A 19,466-nucleotide genomic window follows, 5' to 3' on the forward strand; every position below is an offset into this window, starting at 1 on the left:
CGTGTTCACATATGCAGACACCGTGTTAGTGTTGTAATAGAGAAAAACGACCCTTCGTTTCGAATAAACATTTTGATTAATCAAAAAGTTACTTTATGAAACAATATGTGAAGTGATATTAATATTTTCGTTAAAGCATTCCACTGGAAGATATACTACGAGTCGTTGTCTACGACCGACCGAAATTTTTATTTCGAATTTGTCTAACATTTTGCTTGTCTTACGTAGAACGTGTTGGCAATGTGCGCGTAAATTATAATTCTTCATTTGAAATTCCCATATATGACGATAAATTAACGAAAAATTACGTAGGAGCTAGCTGTATGGAAATGTATTTGATCTTATAATAGCTGGCTCGTTAACACTAGGCTAGATGATGATTTTTTGATCCTAAAAAGTGTTGGCAAATTTGGATCAATTTGCTTAGGTTGAAAACACACTTTAAAATGTAAATTGCTAAAACTGACTATTTTGCTACATTTTCCAGTGGATAACAATAGTAAACGGAGCGTCATTGGCGGTTTCAGAAATTGAAAATTGACAGTGTGTTTTCGGCTTTAAGATACCAGGGAGCTTCATTTTCTAATTTCGCTGTTCGTCCGGCAGCTAATAAATTAGCTTTAACTTTGATATCAATTTAGGATATGGTCAACCAGAATGAGATGTGTACTCATTTAAATACAGTGAAAGGCTGTGAATTTCAGCATGAATTTGCTTCATCTGTTTTTCAGGTGATCCACACAAATCGTCGTTATACGGTCTTACCACTACCATGCGCGTGCGTGAAGCAGCTTCAACCGTTTAAACAGTTTAGTTTTTATTGTATGTGTGGATCAGCTGAAGCAAAGTCATGCTGAAATTTCACTGTTAAGTATGGTTTCCACTCAACAAAAAGTACTCCGTGAGAGAGCGAAAAGACAAGAAAACAAAGCAATAATTGAAAATATTCAATTTTGTATCTCACACGGAGTAGTTTTTTGGTAAGTGGAAGTCAAGCCTTAGTTTTCAGTATTGGACTTTTACAAGTTTCCCTCGGAACAACTGATGCGACCGTGAATCATGGAAAATATATTGAAACATTGTAAATTTTCAAATCTCTAAATTCTGATGCATTGTTTTAGAGAACTTTCCTGATTGTCGAATTGAGACGATTTGGTCCGGGGTATCTCTACAACGATGCAGACTTTGCCAGCTTTTCTGTTGCACTTTAATTCAGTGGAATTACAGAGAATCAGATGAGTGTACCAAATTCATTAATTCTTCCTACCAAAATGAAAACAAAATGTAACGTTAGCCGTTAAATTATTGCAACTGTTGCAACACAGTAAAGTGTACCATCAAATTGAAAATTCAAGTAGATTGCAATGGTTAGCAGCTTTACCAGCAAAGGATAAAACATTTAATCCGAATTATAGTAACAATGGAATTTAGAGAATTTTAAAATTCATTTACGCTATGTATACAAAACTATCACGCTTTGGGAAATAAAGTTTCAAAAATTTTATATTCAAGTTTATGTTCACTGCATGCATAGTGTCAACTGAAACAAATATTCGGTCTTCCATTTGTTTTGAGTCACCTTCCTTCGTGTTGTCTACGTGACCGAATTGACAATTTTTTTTTTTACTACATTGCAATGACATGTATTTTTGGTATCGAATTATTTAAATGGTCACACCATCAAAACTTTAACATAATTTTCTTTTAAAGTCCGACTAAATTCGATCCAAACCACCATTTCCCCAACATCTGAAAACTATTTTTTTGCCGATAAAATCGCCGATAAAGCCACCATAAATATGATGCCGACATATGTTTGCACCAATATATAACATCGTTCCGTTCATTTGGAATTTTTGGCATTTCCACAAATATACTCATAAAATTGCATCGAAATTTTCACTCGTTCATGTTATGTTTTCTCAATTTTATACGAACGAACGTCTATAGAGTGTACACTAGGAAAGTCATAATTTTAGCAAATATTTTTTTCCCCCAGACGAATGTTATACATTCATGCTCACAGTTTGGTGGAATGGTTTTCCTTATGAAACGGTAACTCAAACTATTATTTTCCTATAACACTAACATATTTGATTGGAGCATAACGTGGAAAATATTGGAAATCAGACGTTTCTCTGGGGACGTTCTCTGTATTTTTATATGTAATTTTTGGTCACACTCTCAACACTGCTCACACCATAAATAATCGACCATGTCATTAATGGACAATGTCCCAGCAACTACTAGACATGTCGTATTTACTTTACTTTTTATCTGTTCACTGATTTTTGTGCTGCCGAATTTAATATTTATTTTCGTAATCAAGTGAGTGTACACTGTGTACAGTGAACAATAAAACAAACCTTGCACAATATGGGAAACAAAAGTTTTAGTTTTAAAGAAAATTGAGTAAAATTTTTGTGTTCAGATTAAGTTCACTGTAAACTACAAAACTGTTTTCCAAAGTACTGCAAACAGCAGTAAAGTCAAATATCGTGTGCATTTACTTTGCAAAATGCTGAAGTATATCCACATATATCTCTTAATTCTTATGTCCTCTCTCCCTTCGAAAAATTACTTTATTTATCACGTCTTTCTTGCCTCGTACGAAGCATCGGAGCTATTTTTTTACGTTTGGCATATAACTTTAGAAATTTATTTTCCGCATTGGTGGAATAGCCTAGTTTATGTTTCCATCAGTGATTAACGCTTTTTCAGTGCTGTCATCAAAATTTTAAGTTCAAATAACTATAACTAAGCTCTCTCTTAAGTTAAAACGATGATCTAGCTCCCATTTAGGGGGTTACAACATAGTTACAAATTCACAAGCCGTGTATTTATCGAGATATTTAAGATTTAATTTGTATGACAGAACTGAAAAAACGTTACGTAATCTATGAAAAATACCTGAGCACATTCGTTTGATTTCCAAAAATTGCCTATTTATGATTCATGCAAGAAAATTGCCAGAAAATTATGTACAAACATCGTACGTCGTAGGTCGTTTACCACCTGCAAAGCATCTGTTTCTCTTGTAATTTCATTCAAGGCGTGTTCCATTTACAAAGCAAAAAGTTTTATTTTCTTAAAAACACCTTATTTCCATCAACTTTCAATCAATTTTTTTCGATGATTAAGTGAAAAATTGATAAGCTAAATCAACAATTGTAACATTTTACAGTTCTGGGTTTTTGTTATGAAATATTCTTTGGTTTTGTGTGCATGACCGACTTGAGTCATTGATTTTGTAAGTTTAGAAGTACATCAACAATTCTTTTCTAATGAAAATGACTTGTAAGACTACTGGATTTTCTTACCCTTTTCGTCGAAGCGGCTGGTCGTCTACTATCGACCATAAAAATGAACGATGATCTCTTCAAAGTAATCTATTATACAGCGAAATGAATGGTAAATAAATTTTGTTGCGATACGATTGACGTTTCTATAAGGTTAAGAAACTATTGCATCTCCGCATAGTATGCATATCATTAAAACATGAAATTTAACTCATGCGTTAAAAATTTTGTATTATGCATACGATTGACGTAAGCTGCTTCGACTGATGTCGAAAGCTATTTACACAGCATTTCCGAAAATTGTATGATAGAAAAAGCCATCTGTAAATGAAGACTAGTGAAATACACCTAACGTCGATGTAAAGTTGTAAATTTTTGATAACGAATTTCTCGATCAAAAAGTTTAACTTTTATTTACTCAAACTCTGTATCGCTGGCGCTGGTTAAACTTTTATGCAATTTGTATTTTATATTACTCGACTTTCGCAATATGTTGCTCAAATTTTCAATTACATATACGGACCGTGATGTGTACTCAAAGCAACTACGTAATTCGGAATGTATGAAAATCCCGAAATGCTGTTCTGACATATTATTAAGCCAATTTGGGAAGCGAATCTAGCGCACAAAGGTTACAACAACACTATTTATTACCATTATGCCTTCCTGGTGTCTGAAGCTTCTACGGAAATATAAAAGATGAGAAAACGATATGCTGTAATTTTAGCTTATTCCAACGAATTTTCCTCAAATTTTCTCGAAATATCAAATGTACTTATCCGAAACAACATCAAGTGAGGATGTTGTTGGTATTTGTACTGGGTCTTGAAGAATCGCTTTAACTTGAACCATTCAGTTCATCAATGTGTTATTGAATTCATGAATGTTATACACCGAAATAAAATGCCGTCACATTGACTGTATAAGTGTATGTGTGTGTGCTACACGATATTTGACACAGCTGTATGTGTGAAGCTGATTCATTCACTCTTTTATTATTATATGCACGTACCCGATCTATTCGAATGTGTATAAAGTTTTTGTTTACATAAGTACAGCGCATGTGTCTGTTGGAATCCATCCACTGATTCAAGAGAAGCTTATACTTCCCGCAACATCATAACCGACTGTTTTTATATATTTTTTTTTTTTCGTTGGAGAGTATTTTGGATTCTCTAGTCTGTCCAGTGTTTCCAGTCTAGTCGTAGAGTTCTGTATTGTCGGTGTGGTATTGATGCTGATTAAAATATTGTCAGTTTGATACTGAACAACTTCTATCGTGTACGGTCGATTTAACTTTGCTCTATAAAATCGTATGATTGGTTATGTTCACTGAATGTTATACGGTGTGTTGTTGAGAATAATACGTTTCGTAAACGAAAATTTTTGTTGAATTAATTTCGGTGATGAACATTTAAATTGTTTGTATTGTGGTGTCTTGATAACAGCCAATCTGATACGACTTATTCCATCGTTAAAAGTGTTGGGTTGTAACGCGATTCAAATTGAATTTATACTTTTCAAGTAAGGAAGTGAAAACATTTCACATCAACCGCACAAATTATATTATAAAATTATGTTAATTGAGCGAAGTACAACATTTTAACTGAATTCAAGTTGGAAAAATTGATTCTGTGTTTTCATTCAGTGCTCTACATTCATACAATTACTTTGTGGCTTTTTAATTCGTATAACGAATTCCTATACAACACAACAAACGTTATCGCTTGTTGGTTTTTTATTACTTCTGTGATACCTTTTTTTGTAGGTGTTTTTCAGCTTACGACAAAGCATTTTATACCTACGTCCAATTTTCACGAAAAAAATACAAATTTCATTTAACGTGAATTCAATATTGTGTAATGTACTCAATAAAATACAGTCAGGTTTCCTATTATCTTGCCGAAAATTAATACCTACACACATTACAGTGGCATTTTAAGGTTTGTTTTCAATTTATTTTTTGTTTTTTGTTTAATTCAAACGAATTTTTTTTTATTCATTTATGAATCGCCAATGATTGCATTCAAAAATTCAATTGAAAATAATCATCGCGTTAATCTTTCGTTTGTTGAGCGGATTAAAATTGTCTTAATTTTCGATTTCCGTTGATATTATTTACAAACATAAACATTTATCAGTCCAGAGATTCAGAGACGAATTCATTCACGCCGCGCCGATTGTGGGCACTGACCTGCAAACAACTAAATTATATACTCTCACACACAATTGCAAATTTTAAAATGAAATGAGTAATGATGAATGATCTAATGTTAATTTTTCGCTTTATATTCAAACAAATATTTTTTTCTCATTGTGAGTGATTTTGTGATGTTGATGTTGTTAATTTGTTGTTTTCTGTAAGACGCTTTTCGCTTGGAACAATAAATTCGATAGAAATATTTTGATCTCACGAATTTATTTCGGGTAGAAAATAGTCCGTTCAAATCGACTGTGAAATGAATGAATTAATCTTTCAATTTCTACGAATTTTATCGCGATTCGTGGAAAAAAAAATCAATCTTTGATTTTATGACTCGTTAAACATTGTTAGTCAATATGGGATATCATGTTGATTATTAAATTGAAGAGTCTATCTTCAGCGAATATGATTTTTCGTTTCTATTTTTTTTTTTTTTTAATTCTCTTAATTGCGAATCTATTTCGAACGAAATTATCGGATTCTTTTCACTTCTACAGAGAAATATTCCTTTCATTTGAAAAATTGTTCGAAGTACTTAAAAGATGCAGTCATAAAATTATATTATTCATCGTAACTGGAATTTATTACATCCACCACGAGCTGTGCAAGTTGTTTTCCGTTTTGCCATACAGTCTTGAATACACAACCTTCGAAATAATAAATATATGAGAAAAAAACGCAGTAAATTTTCTGTATAATATGATTCGCCACACCGTCATGTATTGGTTATTCACGATATTTAGCAAACCTGACTAATAAAAACCGAAATTCTAGTGTTACCATATGAGAGAGTCATATAGCATCCCAGTTTCTGTACATTTTCCTATTAAATAATAATGCCAATAATTGAATTTTCGTCATAAAAAGACATAAATTAGCTTAAAAAACAGACGAAAGACGTGAGACATCAACGTCATACCGATGCGTTGTTGTTTTTGATGCCAAATAGTAACCAGATGTTTCGGTGGTTGTTTATTTGCCGTCACCATATTTCGAATCGAAAACACTGATCCAGTTAAGCTCGAATTTTTGGTTTTTGTTTCGAAAAAAACGTTGCATGAATGAAAACTTGATACGGATACTGACAATCCGACGAAATTAAAAGATTTTTTTTTTCTATATAAGGCGTAAAAACCGTTCTACGTGACAGGCTGTGAAAAATTCGAAAACTGTTTAAAAAAAACGATAGGAAAAAAACGTTTCTACATTGAATTTATGTATACATGAGTCTAGTGTGTGTCTATCTACCTTTTGCTTGTTACGATTTTTGATTAAATATAACTAAAAAAAAAGCTGAACAATCACATTGTGTGGCTTACAAAATATATATTTTCTGTGAATTATTATCGTCATCGTAACAATAGAGTGCAAATGGATTGAACGTTGTATATTCGTGCGGTTTTATTTATTTGTGCATTGGCAATTGTGTGCTTAGAGACCCGTGATTGCATACATACAACAAACTGATTGGATTTCCATCAGTTTGATAAATAGAATTGGATTGTTGAATATCGGCTTATCATAGCGCGGTTTCGATACAAATAAAAACCGTAATCATTGAACGGATTACATCAATTGAACCAGACAAAGTGACATCCAAACGTAAGATTGTTTTTGTGTTTAATTTTGCATTTAAGAAAAATTATTCCTGAGTCCCAAGTCATTGTGCATTCTGTAGGTTCCACCGAATGAATTCATAAATTTTGTTTTCAAAGCTTAATAGATTTGCATTTTATTACGTAGTTCTAGCACGTTCGTTTCATTATTTATTGAATTCAGTGGCCCATTTGACTTCTGAAATTATTTAACAATCTAAAAAACAATCAAAATTTGAAACTTTGCATAAATAATTTTGTAGCACCATGAATATAATAGCACCGGAACGAACGTCGTGATAAATAGACTTGGCACAAAATTTGTAAACACTCACCAATTGATGATTACTGTTGTCAAAAATGTGACAAAATTTCTAGATCGTTTGTTGAACAAAAGTGCATGTCACTTTACGAGATAAATAGATTTAATGCACCAGACAAACAACAACGATGATGAAACGAATGATTTATTTTAATAAGTAAATAGTTCTCGACGTGAATTAAGCTTTGTTTGACCAATGTGACCGATTTCTGTCGCTTCTTTATATTAAATGTGTAACAATAGTTGAATTCCGCTTTGAAGTGATACCATCAAAGGATAACCGCTCGACAAGACTATAATATTTCAAAACGAAAGACGCAAAACGTGGATAAACTAACGACGTTATGTGTAACTATTGGTTAACGAGAATGTTACAGCCATTTAGAGCAGCACGAAGTATCGAGCGTATCAGGACGAGTATGTGTTGTAAATTTTAAGTTGGTGGACCCAAATCAAGTTCAATCATTCATTTTGACTGATTAGTAACGCTAAATACTAGGTTGAAAGAACCCAGGCAGTTAAAAGAGCTTGTACAGCTGAAAAGTGGTAATGTAGAGTTTTAGTCATGGAGAAGAATTTAACAAACCTTATTACCTGGACGAGCTTATGTGGGTGGTGTATAGTGTTAGCTGACTTTTGAATTTAATTTTAGTTTTGTGAAGAATACAAAATTTTTTGAAAGAGCTTATCTCTGTGGTCCTATCTAGCAAAGTTTTTGTTAAAACTAATGAAGTAAAAGATTTTGTATTGAACAATCTGCAAAACTTTAACCAAGCGAAATAGAAGATTTTATAATTATTCCGAGATGCGCTTCTTTAAGGGTTCTGCTTTATCTCCGAAAATATACAGATAATTTGTTAATAAGAACAGAGTTTCAGATATCTTAAATCTTGAAAAACTGTTTCTAGTACTTACATACTTACGTGTTGAAAGTTGAAACCTGCCAAATATATTTTTTGGTCATTTTTGAATTTTTATACACTTGTCATTCATAAAATGTATATTTAGTTTGGTCATACGTCATAGTCGAGTGCTTTTTCATTTTTTCAATCACTTTGGCATACAAATGATGCCGTGACAGGGAAACCCCGAAAAACTTTTTTGTGATGTCCACTATTTTGTTCGTATTATATATAATTTGAAACAGTAAAACCTTGCATAGAGCTGTTGCATTTTAATATTTATTTTTAATGGAAGCAATTTTCCCATTCAGTTGACAATATCGGAGAATTTTTTTTTAAATATTTTATATTCCCGGTCAATTAAATGAGTTAATAACTTTACATTTTTATTTGAACGAAGCGGACATAACACCAGTAGTATAATCACAATCAATAAAAGAGCCATAAAAATAAAAATTTTATTTCTTTCTGTTTCAGGTGTCACTATGCGAGAGAAGAAAGGTGGTGCACTGCAGAAGCTGAAAAAACGCTTATCACATAGTTTTGGCAGATTAAGTAAGTCATTTTGCACATTAAATTTTTCAATGCAAATTTTTTAAATTATGAACAATTAACCTTTTACGGGCGGTTGTTCTGTTGCCGAAAACGACAGCAAATAAAGCGATGTGTTGTGTAGGTTCACTATTCCGCTAATGAATTTGTTATTTCTCATATAAAAAGACGAATTTTACTGATCAATTTGCATAATTTCTTACCGTTTATTGCATCAGAGTGAAAAGACAATCATGTGAGCGCTTCTTCAGATCTACTAGGTCGTACCAAATAATTTACCTTCATCACAATTTGTGTACTATACAAAATACAGTCGAAAACCTCGTGCATAAAGTTCCGAGTCTGCAACAATCTTTCCGAAAAACATTTCTTGTATAAGACTTACATCACGGCCCATCTACCACCATGGGGCCATGACACGTCCAAGTAAGTCTGTACACGCGAGTCTTTATTTATTTTTGTTTCCAGTTTCGCAATTTAAGTTCCAAGAATAAATTTTATTATACAAACGATGAATGAAATCTGAAAATGATACATCATTTCCGATGCATTAGATGTTGCGATATGAGAGGCGATTCGTGTTTGTACAAAAGCAATGACTAATTGTTTTTATAATGTTTGGCCTTTGTTGTGTAGAACTTGCACATGCTTTTTTATACTGTGGTTGCTCATTCGCTCATTGTATACGAACACAGTTGTTAGTAGATTCTTTTCATAAATTTCAATTGGAAAAATGTTTCTTTCAATCAATTCCAGTTGTAGCAATATTCCAAAAATAACCTCAGTTGTAAATTACATTTTTTACTAAATTCAACATTAATTGAATTGGTGCATTCTCTTCACAATAAAGATTTTTTTTTATTAAAATGCGTTATGAATATTTCGTGAATATATCCGCAAAAAAAATAAGATTGCCTTCATATGCCCATATAAGTTTAAAGGCGGTCTCGTTATCGTTTGTTTAATTATGAAATAAAATGACAAAGTGGAAATATTAAGCAAACATTCTTCTCAAAAATGTATTTACGACCAAAATTCGTAAATTTTAATTATTTTTTAATACACCGAACATTCTACGACCGTTGCTCTTGACATATTCTTAAATAGAAGAGAATAGTAGGTGTATGTCGTCTTAGCCGTGAGGAATTTTCGTCACAAGGCATGGTGTCTTCGCCTGTAAAAAATCCATTAATCGCGGCAGAATCAAAGTCTTCGATGCTGAACCGATTTTCGTTTTGGTTTTTCAATCTTTAAGTTTTCTTCACCGAACTACAAAGGTTGTGCTTTCCTTCAATTCAAACGTGTAATCGAACTAGAACTTGAAAACTATCATCTCTAAAATCAAAGAAGACTGTACAGGTCCAACGTTTACCAGGTCTGTCTACTGAGACTACGATCATCAGTTTAAAATCCGGCATATTCTGTCTACAGTTAAATTTAAGCTCGACGTTGGGGTACCATTCGGTTGGCTAAACAACTATCTAGAGTCAATCATTATTTATTTAACCATTTAGAAAGTTTGAAATCTTGTACTTCATTCGGTTAAACGCACTTTTGACTATAAAGACTATGTTTAATCGAATGTCATCGCGTACGTCTGTGGTTTCTGTCGATAACGGATGCTGTGTGAGATGAAAGCACCATGAATCGAATACCTGAAAACAGTAATAATGCTTTCTAAGAGATGTCCTCAATTTATAATTGCTAAATCAAACAAATTAAAACGACATGCTGCTATTCAATTTTCCGTGAACTTTGATTTGTTTTCCTAATTAATTGTAGCGTAATCTAACTGCTGCTTTTGTAAACAATGTTCTCAAAAATATGAAATGAATGCAAATCCTTTGTGTGCATAAATTCCCCCAGAACGGTTTTACACCTAATGATGCCATCCCGCTAATTACAATTTCGAAAATAATTAATGAATTTAAACAGCTACTGTAATTATCTAACAGCCGTAACACCAACGAATTCCCTACGAAACATCTAATATATTGTGAGAAACACAATAGCCTGAACACTCAACTGTATTTCGCCAACACAACAACAACAACAACCACGCCGATTAATTACATACTAATTACCAAAATTTTCACAATAAACATTTCTCTCTCAATAAATATGAAAAACGAAACACATTATTATAGGCAGCGAAGACGGAAAATTACAATCATTTTGTATTAGCACTGGAATGATCAATAAAACAGAGTGTAACACCACCAACCCGAAAATCAACGTTCGTTACGTTAGCAATTCAAATTTTCTAAAAAGAAACCCTATACACAAAACATAATGTCTGGGGGGTGGCGGAAAAATATTTTCTCCTTTTATACATGATGAAGAAGACAACTAATATAATAGAAATGGAAAGCTCTTCGTTTTTTTTGTTGTTGTTGTTTTGACACCCCAAGTTGAGCTTGGAGTTTCATTGTCACTTTAAATGGAAAGTGTGCGAATATTTTAAAAATAATGACAAAAACCTATTCTATTCCAACGATGAATGTGTGCGGCACAAAAAAAGAGAGTGATCGCGTAATGTATGTACTGTTATGTGCGATGGGTGTTTATTGTGTCGAGATATTGAGGTTTAAGGATGAGACTGTGGCACAATCTTAAAGAAAAATTGTTCGTAAAAGATTTTTATTATTTTAAATCTTTTCGGGTTGAATACTCAGCAGATATGTATAATTTTGCCATTTACTTTCGCTATTTTATTTTCCATGGGTAAATAAACGTTACGTGTACGTACGCTGTGTAATACAAAAATAAATCGGTGCATAAAACAACAGTTAAAAACAGAGGTTTTTCACTTAACACACAGAAACCTCAAAGAGGAAACCATATTTATACGTCGTATAGACAGGCAATAGAGCAGTCGATTACAGAAAATCAATTGCACATTTCCTGAATATTTATACAATTTTCCTAAACGTAATATTTCGGCGTTTTGATTTTCTTTTGTATGTTTTCCCGTATACGCATTTTATACTCCGCTCGATAAATCGTACATTCGAGACTTCAGCCAGTCTTTTGGGTTTTCGAAGGTGCAAATGTTTGCTTAGATAACAAAATTGAATGAAATTGATTTTTTGTCATTTTGAATGGGTTGCGTGTTTAGGCATGTCATGTAAAATATTTTCGTGGGGTAAAATCTCTCAGTTTAAAATGCTCGAGCTCTACGTTCCCTTGACAAATATTTGCACTCTCGATGTTTCAATGTAAATTCTTCCGGCGCGAATTCTAAGAAATTGGTTGTGTAACATCAACAATGTAGATCGGATTTTAATGACATCGTTTTAAATTAGATTCTCTGTCGACGTTAGAAGACACAGATCTTAGCCAGAGATTTTGGATCATTTATTCATGTTACAGACAACGCATTCCATTTTTAAGGTCTACGAAATTCACTGGCTTAATTTGTCACTAGCAAATACTTCTATATTGATTGTAATGTAAAAGAAAACAAATTCCAGAGATTTTCGTCAAAGTCTACAACATGTATCAATCGATGTCTGTTACACCCATTTTCGATTGAAACTCGATGACTCGGTCAAAAATATTTAATTGTTTTTGATCTGTAAAATGTAACTACTTGTTTTCATCATGTGGAATGAGTAATAATGATGAGATAACATTCGAACATTGTTCATTTTCGACTGGCTGGAAATAATTATGGATTTCAGACTGTAAAGGAATTTGTGCGCCTGAATGTTTACGGTGAACGTCTAAATGTTTTACGGTAGTGAATTCCACGGAAACAAAAAAAACTTGTCTGAACGCTTTTAAAGGAAAGCTTCGTCTTACTTTTATCTCAACATTCATGATTTACCTAGATCGTTTTTCTCGTTTACAGCATAGTCCAGACAATCATATTGAACGTAATAATTTAACTAACTTTTGTCATATGAAGCGTGTTTATTTGCCTATGTTGTCCTTCTGACTTCCCTGTTCAACGTTTTCAGTCCTCATCCCGTTTATTCATTTTTCCCTTTGATCACAACTTCATTTTATTCTTTTTATGACAGTAAATGCACTTTGAGATACAAAATGCTTTAATGCAAAGAAATGATGCAAATCTGAATGTTGATTCCATTTTATACGAAAAATTCATTTCAATCTTTTTACAACCGTAAGCAAAAAAATTTAATATTCAAGCGAAGGTAATTGGTGACTTAAGTACCGAGCAGTTTTATCAAATGTTACCGGAACGTGTTCTTATAATATATAACTGAAAATAATAAAATTTTATTCCTTTTGTCATAAATATTTGTAGATTCGAATATTATCACTTCTTCTGAAATATTTATCCAAGTCATAGATGGTAATGGTAGTCAATAGAAAGATGGGAAATAAATCATCCATCTACGAACAATAAACCCGGTAATTATTGAAGATAGCGCATCGTAAAAACAATTTTCCAATCATCGTGTTACTTAAGAAAACATCGATGGGATTTGGGTAGGTGTAACGTCTTAATTAGCCGATAGATGCAATAACGCTTTCCACTTGAAATGAAAACTTTCGAGAATGTGTATACGTTGATAAAACTCACATTAATTAAAGGCTTTTCATCGGTAGCAATAAAATTATAAAAAGAAAACCTTACTAACTTCGCACCTAATTAAACGAAATGTGGTGTTAACCGAGACTAGAGTATTTCAGATTTTTATTTTTATTCCTCTTGTTTCATTATTTCATTGTACATCTTTAAATACAATAAGCCAGACTAAATGTTATTGAGCGTATGTTTAACTTGGCGATACATTGACATTGACATGAGGAAAAATAAATTCATCGGACGGACACTTAATACTACACTAGTGGCAATTTCTACTATTTACACATATTGTATTTAAATGCAACAAAACAAATAATACCAAGTATGTAACGTTATTGTTTGTGGAATGAATTTCGCTAGCAAACACTTTGTTCAAACAGTTACACCTTTCTCGATGAAAACAATTTACACAATTGTATGTTTTTACTAAGAGAAAATGCAAACAACCACAAACAGCTTCACTATTAAAATGTTTGTTTGTAAATTCAATTGAATTTATGAGTTGCAATTAAAATGAATGCTACTGCAACGAGTATATATACACACAGCTCAACGCCATGCAACTATATAATACTACTACTTATTCTTAAGCGATAATAAATGTCAGAAACCTTACAAGTTGTTGTTATTCAATTTAATATTATTATCGTCTATTCAAAAAGGTTTTTGAAATCATTGAACTTGTACTTCACTAAACTCTCTGCGTCTTGCAGTAGTTAGAACCGAGTCACGGTTAATTTGCTTTCTGAGGGGTTTATTAATGTCAGTTCTGGATGCAATACATCATTTTCATTATAAAATCAGTTCTCCCGCTTTTTGTCTCATGCTTTCATAGAGCTTGTTTCTAAGGAAGCAACGGTGAGGAGGGCATTAAATGTACTGAAGACGTGCAGATGATATGATTCACTAATTTATTATCATTTGATTCAGTTTCAGTTTAATATAATTAATTTTCTTTTGAGTTTGTTGATCCGGTTGTCGCAGAACTAAGGGTGGTTTAGGAATATGTAGACTCAAGTTCATTATACCTATTTTCATCCAGCTAATAACAGGGCTCCCGCTCTTCAGTTACTCTCTCTCTACAGTTAAAAAAACGTCCAAAACTTTTACACGGAGTAAATAATGTACTTAGCCGAAGTAATGTCTCAAATGAACTCAAGAAACTGAATTTACAGGGAAAACGCAAGCAAATGAAGTAAGCATTGATCCATCGTTTCAGTTGAAAACTTTTATTTTGGTGGTATTAATGGCATTATTGATTCAACGCTTCATCAGTTGAAGTCCTTTATTAATCGAGCTTTTAGCGACAAACCACGCATCAAATATCCAAAACAATTGGTTATGAAGAACCGAACACTTACAAACAAAGCATTCCATGTCGTGGGACCACTGTAATTACATCCACATTGTTGTCTGTATATTTTTATCGTAGCCATTTCTCTGCTAGCAGCTCAGAGCGTATCCAAAGCTGGATGAAAACTGACATTAAAACTGAAAGTAACCGCCGATATCTGTGTGAGAAATGTACTTTTTATGATTATAATTACACAAAGAACATAGAATGGAGTATAATATACAAAATCAGTTGAAGGGTTAATGACGGTATTTCAGTAATAATCTCAATTGTAACATATTTGTTCCAGCTATTAGATTAGGTGAATTTTCAACAATGTTTCGAGTGTACTTAGTTTAATGCTAAAATCATGAAAATTTTACTACATACCCTACCTACCTGTTGTATTATTTTGTTATGAACAACTGTCTGTGTATATACTATGTACAACTAATTCATTCGAAATATTTCAAGTCAACATATTTGCTGGAATTTTAGATATGGAATTTCATTGAATGCCTCAACATGGAACCTTGAAATCAGAAATTAATTTCACAGACATTAATTAAAATCCATAACCCAATAAAGGGCATTTTAATACTCGGTCATAGCAACGTGAATAATATTAAAATAAAGATTTAGGGGGAATTAAGAAGTAGTATTTGGGTAGGTGTTTAGGATAGGTAAAGTTTATCGAAAATTTGACAGAAATAATCATTGGGTACTATCGAAGTGTACCCATACTTTTTGGCATCCTAAAAGGTGGATGGAATGTTTAATTATTCATCGCAATTTTCAATTTAAGGCAGGAAATTCAAATTTTGAAGCCCCCTCTTTTTCAAGCATCATTGATTTCAATATACTTTATGTTCTTGTAAATATTACCATTTAATGTAAATGTACATGGAACATGAACGCATAATTTATTTTATGGTTGAATGTTTGGAGGCATAAGAAAATTGCGATCGAGTGATATTATATGTGTATAGATAGGAGAGAGGCATGTTGTCGAATGTATACGTATGAAATGCATGAAATTCCAATTTAACCCATCAGACGGATTAGTGACGAGAAGAAAGATTTTCCTCAAAATAAACAACCGAGTGTGTGATGGAACTAATAACACGCTTCTGACTTTAACGACTTTATATATTAGTTTTGATTATCTCCTCACACACACCAAATTTGTTTTCAATAGCAAATCCAAACAAAATGACTGCCACAAACTCAGTTTTCATGTCTTTCTTTTCTTTTTATATGACTTTGATCCGTTCAAAGGAATTAGTCGTCAAGTTTTTCGTCAATGGATATGTTATATGGTGTGTATGTGATAAAAAGAAAAGAATTTCTTTAGAATTTGATTTGTTTCATTATTGAATTTACACGTGTAACGTTTATACGGCTTTAAAGATTTTCTCTCTCTCTCTCAACTTTTCGAGGGATACCCAAGAACATCAATGGATTTTATTGTACATTATAGTGACCCCAAATAAAACGTGACGAGTTTTTCTAAAAATAAAAAAAAGCAAAAAAATAAATAAACCAGCAACAAATCCTTTCCTATTATGATTTTGCAGATATAAAATACGGTACGGGGTATACACAAAGTGTATGTACCATTTGGTTAGTTTGAGTCTGTCAGTTTCAGTATGTCTGTTTGAGGCCGAACAAATGGTTTCTTTGAATAATTTATGTTGAGTCGTTGCCATTGTACATTATTAGTTAGTTCCTTGAGTGTATGTATGTAACATACTTTCATGGGATCGGACAGATGTTGCCTCTTTAAATTCAAATTCAGGATCGTATGTGTTAAATGAAGTAGAAAATATTTTTTGATTGTACTGTCAAAAATTGCTAGAGCACATCTCACATTATCTGTGCATACGTCAAATCATTTCCATGTGAAAAGTTTCGAATTATAAAGGTTCAGTACATGTCTCTACATCATGTTTACTCTACCAGATATTTAATCTAATCTAATCTAAGTTTCCAAAAGGCGTTTGTTAACACGTAGACTAGACCTTCGCTTTGTGGGCGTTATAGTTCAACACGCACAAGAAATAAAGTTTGAATGGAATGCTTTAGCGATTAACGTATTGCCTTTGCTAGCAGTATGTTTCTAAGAAAAAAGTTTTCCGTCCTTAGTGAAAATGTGACCCTTTCAATCGTATATTGAAGTGATTATGTCAGGCTTATACTTATTTGTTACACGAGTAATATGTTTACTGAAAAAGGAATGTGTTTGGTACAAAATTCTTGATCAAATAGGATTTTAACAACAATCGCACATTGTAACATGAACAGGAAAATAAGGATACAAAGGGTAAAAATCTGTGTTAAAAATCACTGAATTAGTACATCTAATCTCTAAAAACTTTAAATAAAAATTTCTGCAGGGTGAGGCTGTAATCTAAATTATTGAGCACTACTAACCAGGGAGTATTTTTGTTAAAATATTTTCCGATAAATTCTTGAACTTTTCCATGTTTTCTTGCATTTTCCTACATTTTCTGAATTTTTCTACATTTTCCTAGAATTTACCATAATTTTCTAAAAACAAAAATGAGAAAATTTGGAAAAATGTACGAAAATTTAGGAAAGTGTGGGAACATTCAATATAGAAAACATTTTCCCGAAAATAGTCTCTGCTCCTAACCTTTAGCATTTACAACAAGATGTCTTTCCTTACCTTTGGAACAGGAACAAAGGGAAGAATTCCTATTCATGTGCCGGCTGCATATTCATTTATGCAAAACACGCCAATATTTCGACAAAAGGTTTCCATTCAAAATTATCCATTAAATGATAAAATGATTTGTAAACAAAACTATCAAATCGAGGGGGCGTAAAGCATTATGCAGCAACAAAAAAAATTAATTCGTCAATAAAGCATTTTCAATCAGAATGTTCGTCGAGGTTCACATTGCCGGCAGCAATTGCAATATCAGTCTCGAACCCTTATATACTCAAAAACCAGTACATGGATTGAGAGCCACACCAAAGTGTAGATTTTGTCAGTATTTAGAGTTCGCATTTGTGTGTTTAATATACACGCAGTGCATAATTTATATTTACGTAGAGGAGGAAGTTAATCGCTTATGTAAACAATTCCCTGCACAATGGTACGGTTTGTGAAATGTAATTAATGTCGGTTATCCATTAGAAGATATCCTATTTTAAATTCGAAAATGTTAGATTATCGAATGCAATTCCCTTTTTTTCATTTGCCATTATTCAGTCTCCGAAATTGTGGGGATGGGTGCATACGTTTTATGGCGTTACAAGCATTTAAAGCCAAATAAAAAGGATTCATGAATAATGTTAATATGCTTATCAAGGACTGTGTAGGATTTAGAGAAAATATTGTCGCCAAGTTAAACAAAAAAGCTTTTTGAGCGACATAATTTTGAAAATTTTAACGATTTTAGTATAAGTCACGAGAGAAACGTGCTTAAACAATTTGCAAACAAGTTATACAAACAATTAACCGCACTACTCCATAACGTTTCCTGCTGTTTACCATATTTTTCCTGATTTAATGAAGATGTTTTAAACTCCCCTCGTATATCTTTCTGAAAACTGCATGATTAATAATCCTTTATTTGCCAATAACCCCTTATTTGACTACGTTCTCTGCTGTAAATAATCTACATACGGTAGCGAAACAACATTAACTGCGATTGCAAATCAGAAGCACTAATCGCATAACTTTTAATAATAATAATAATTGATATGAAGTAAGGTTGTTTCTTTAATGAAAACTAATCACGAGAACACCGCTCAAGGCAATAACATACAAATTTGTATGTCATAAGATGATTCGATTTTATTTATTGATGTTATTATGGTACATGATGCATCATCTGTAGCGACTACAAAAACACGTAGCCTGTAATTATTTGTCTAAAGTCTAGCGATGGTGTAATTGAGGTTTTTTTTTCTCTGAGTGAAAAATGTGTTGAATCTTAAAGTGTTCGAAGTTCGAATTGGTAATTGAAGATGAGTATAGTGAATAAGAAATCTTGAAGGCACTGACAAAAACACAAACTTGTTCTCGGTCAAAATTAACTGTTGATTTTGATTCCGATCACGAAAATATCTTTTGAAACATTGAAATTAAAATCGAATGGAAAAAAGAACGTAAATCCAACGAAGTCTTTGTTTTCTTTGTGCACTTTTTTATTATTCTAATGTCGTCCTCATTTCGAACTGACTGTGAAACTAGATTCAGACATGAGTTCCGTGATAAAAAATATTCAGAGATGTTTCTTTAAATACGACTGGTTTACCAATACCCAACCAGTGAATGAGAATTGAAACAAAGAACAAGGCAAAATATGAAATTGGAAGAGTGGAATGATAAGTAATTTTTCTTAGCTTGAAACTCCCAATAGCAATTAATCAGACCTTAAATTCATCATGATTTTCAAAGTAAGAAATTATATTTTCTCAACTCAGTTCCCAATGACGAAAAGTAAAATTTTCTTAGGCTTTGTTCTGTACATCTCAGTGATGAATGCTTTTGTGCACAGCACAACTGAAATACGACATATTTTGCCATGATTTTTCTTATGAAATGTCAGGTTTCAATTTCATTTCTTTACGATTTATCGTGTGAGAACGGTTTTGAATGAATTTTTCCATGTCTGTTTGATTGAACAAATTTAATATGGTAAATGTGAAGCGTGTATGCTTTCAAGTC

At 32.5% G+C, this 19,466-nt stretch overlaps 1 protein-coding gene across 5 annotated transcripts in view; it reads left to right on the forward strand.

Moving 5' to 3' along the window:
• Positions 1-19,466, forward strand: part of LOC119079921 (cyclin-dependent kinase 14) — a 109,910-nt gene that overhangs the window by 31,318 nt on the left and 59,126 nt on the right. Inside the window, exons 1-3 of one of the 5 annotated variants that reach the window (XM_037188018.1) lie at positions 4,485-4,823; positions 6,628-7,104; positions 8,799-8,876. In XM_037188018.1, the coding sequence (XP_037043913.1) occupies positions 8,807-8,876 (70 nt within the window). In that variant the 5' untranslated portion in view covers positions 4,485-4,823; positions 6,628-7,104; positions 8,799-8,806. Of the gene's footprint in view, positions 1-4,484; positions 4,824-5,135; positions 5,243-6,627; positions 7,105-7,692; positions 7,837-8,798; positions 8,877-19,466 lie in introns of those variants that run through there. The other 4 variants (XM_037188019.1, XM_037188020.1, XM_037188017.1 and 1 more) reach the window with 4 other exon arrangements.

The sequence above is a fragment of the Bradysia coprophila genome, unplaced genomic scaffold, assembly GCF_014529535.1.
Source record: "Bradysia coprophila strain Holo2 unplaced genomic scaffold, BU_Bcop_v1 contig_350, whole genome shotgun sequence".
NCBI lineage: Eukaryota > Metazoa > Arthropoda > Insecta > Diptera > Sciaridae > Bradysia > Bradysia coprophila.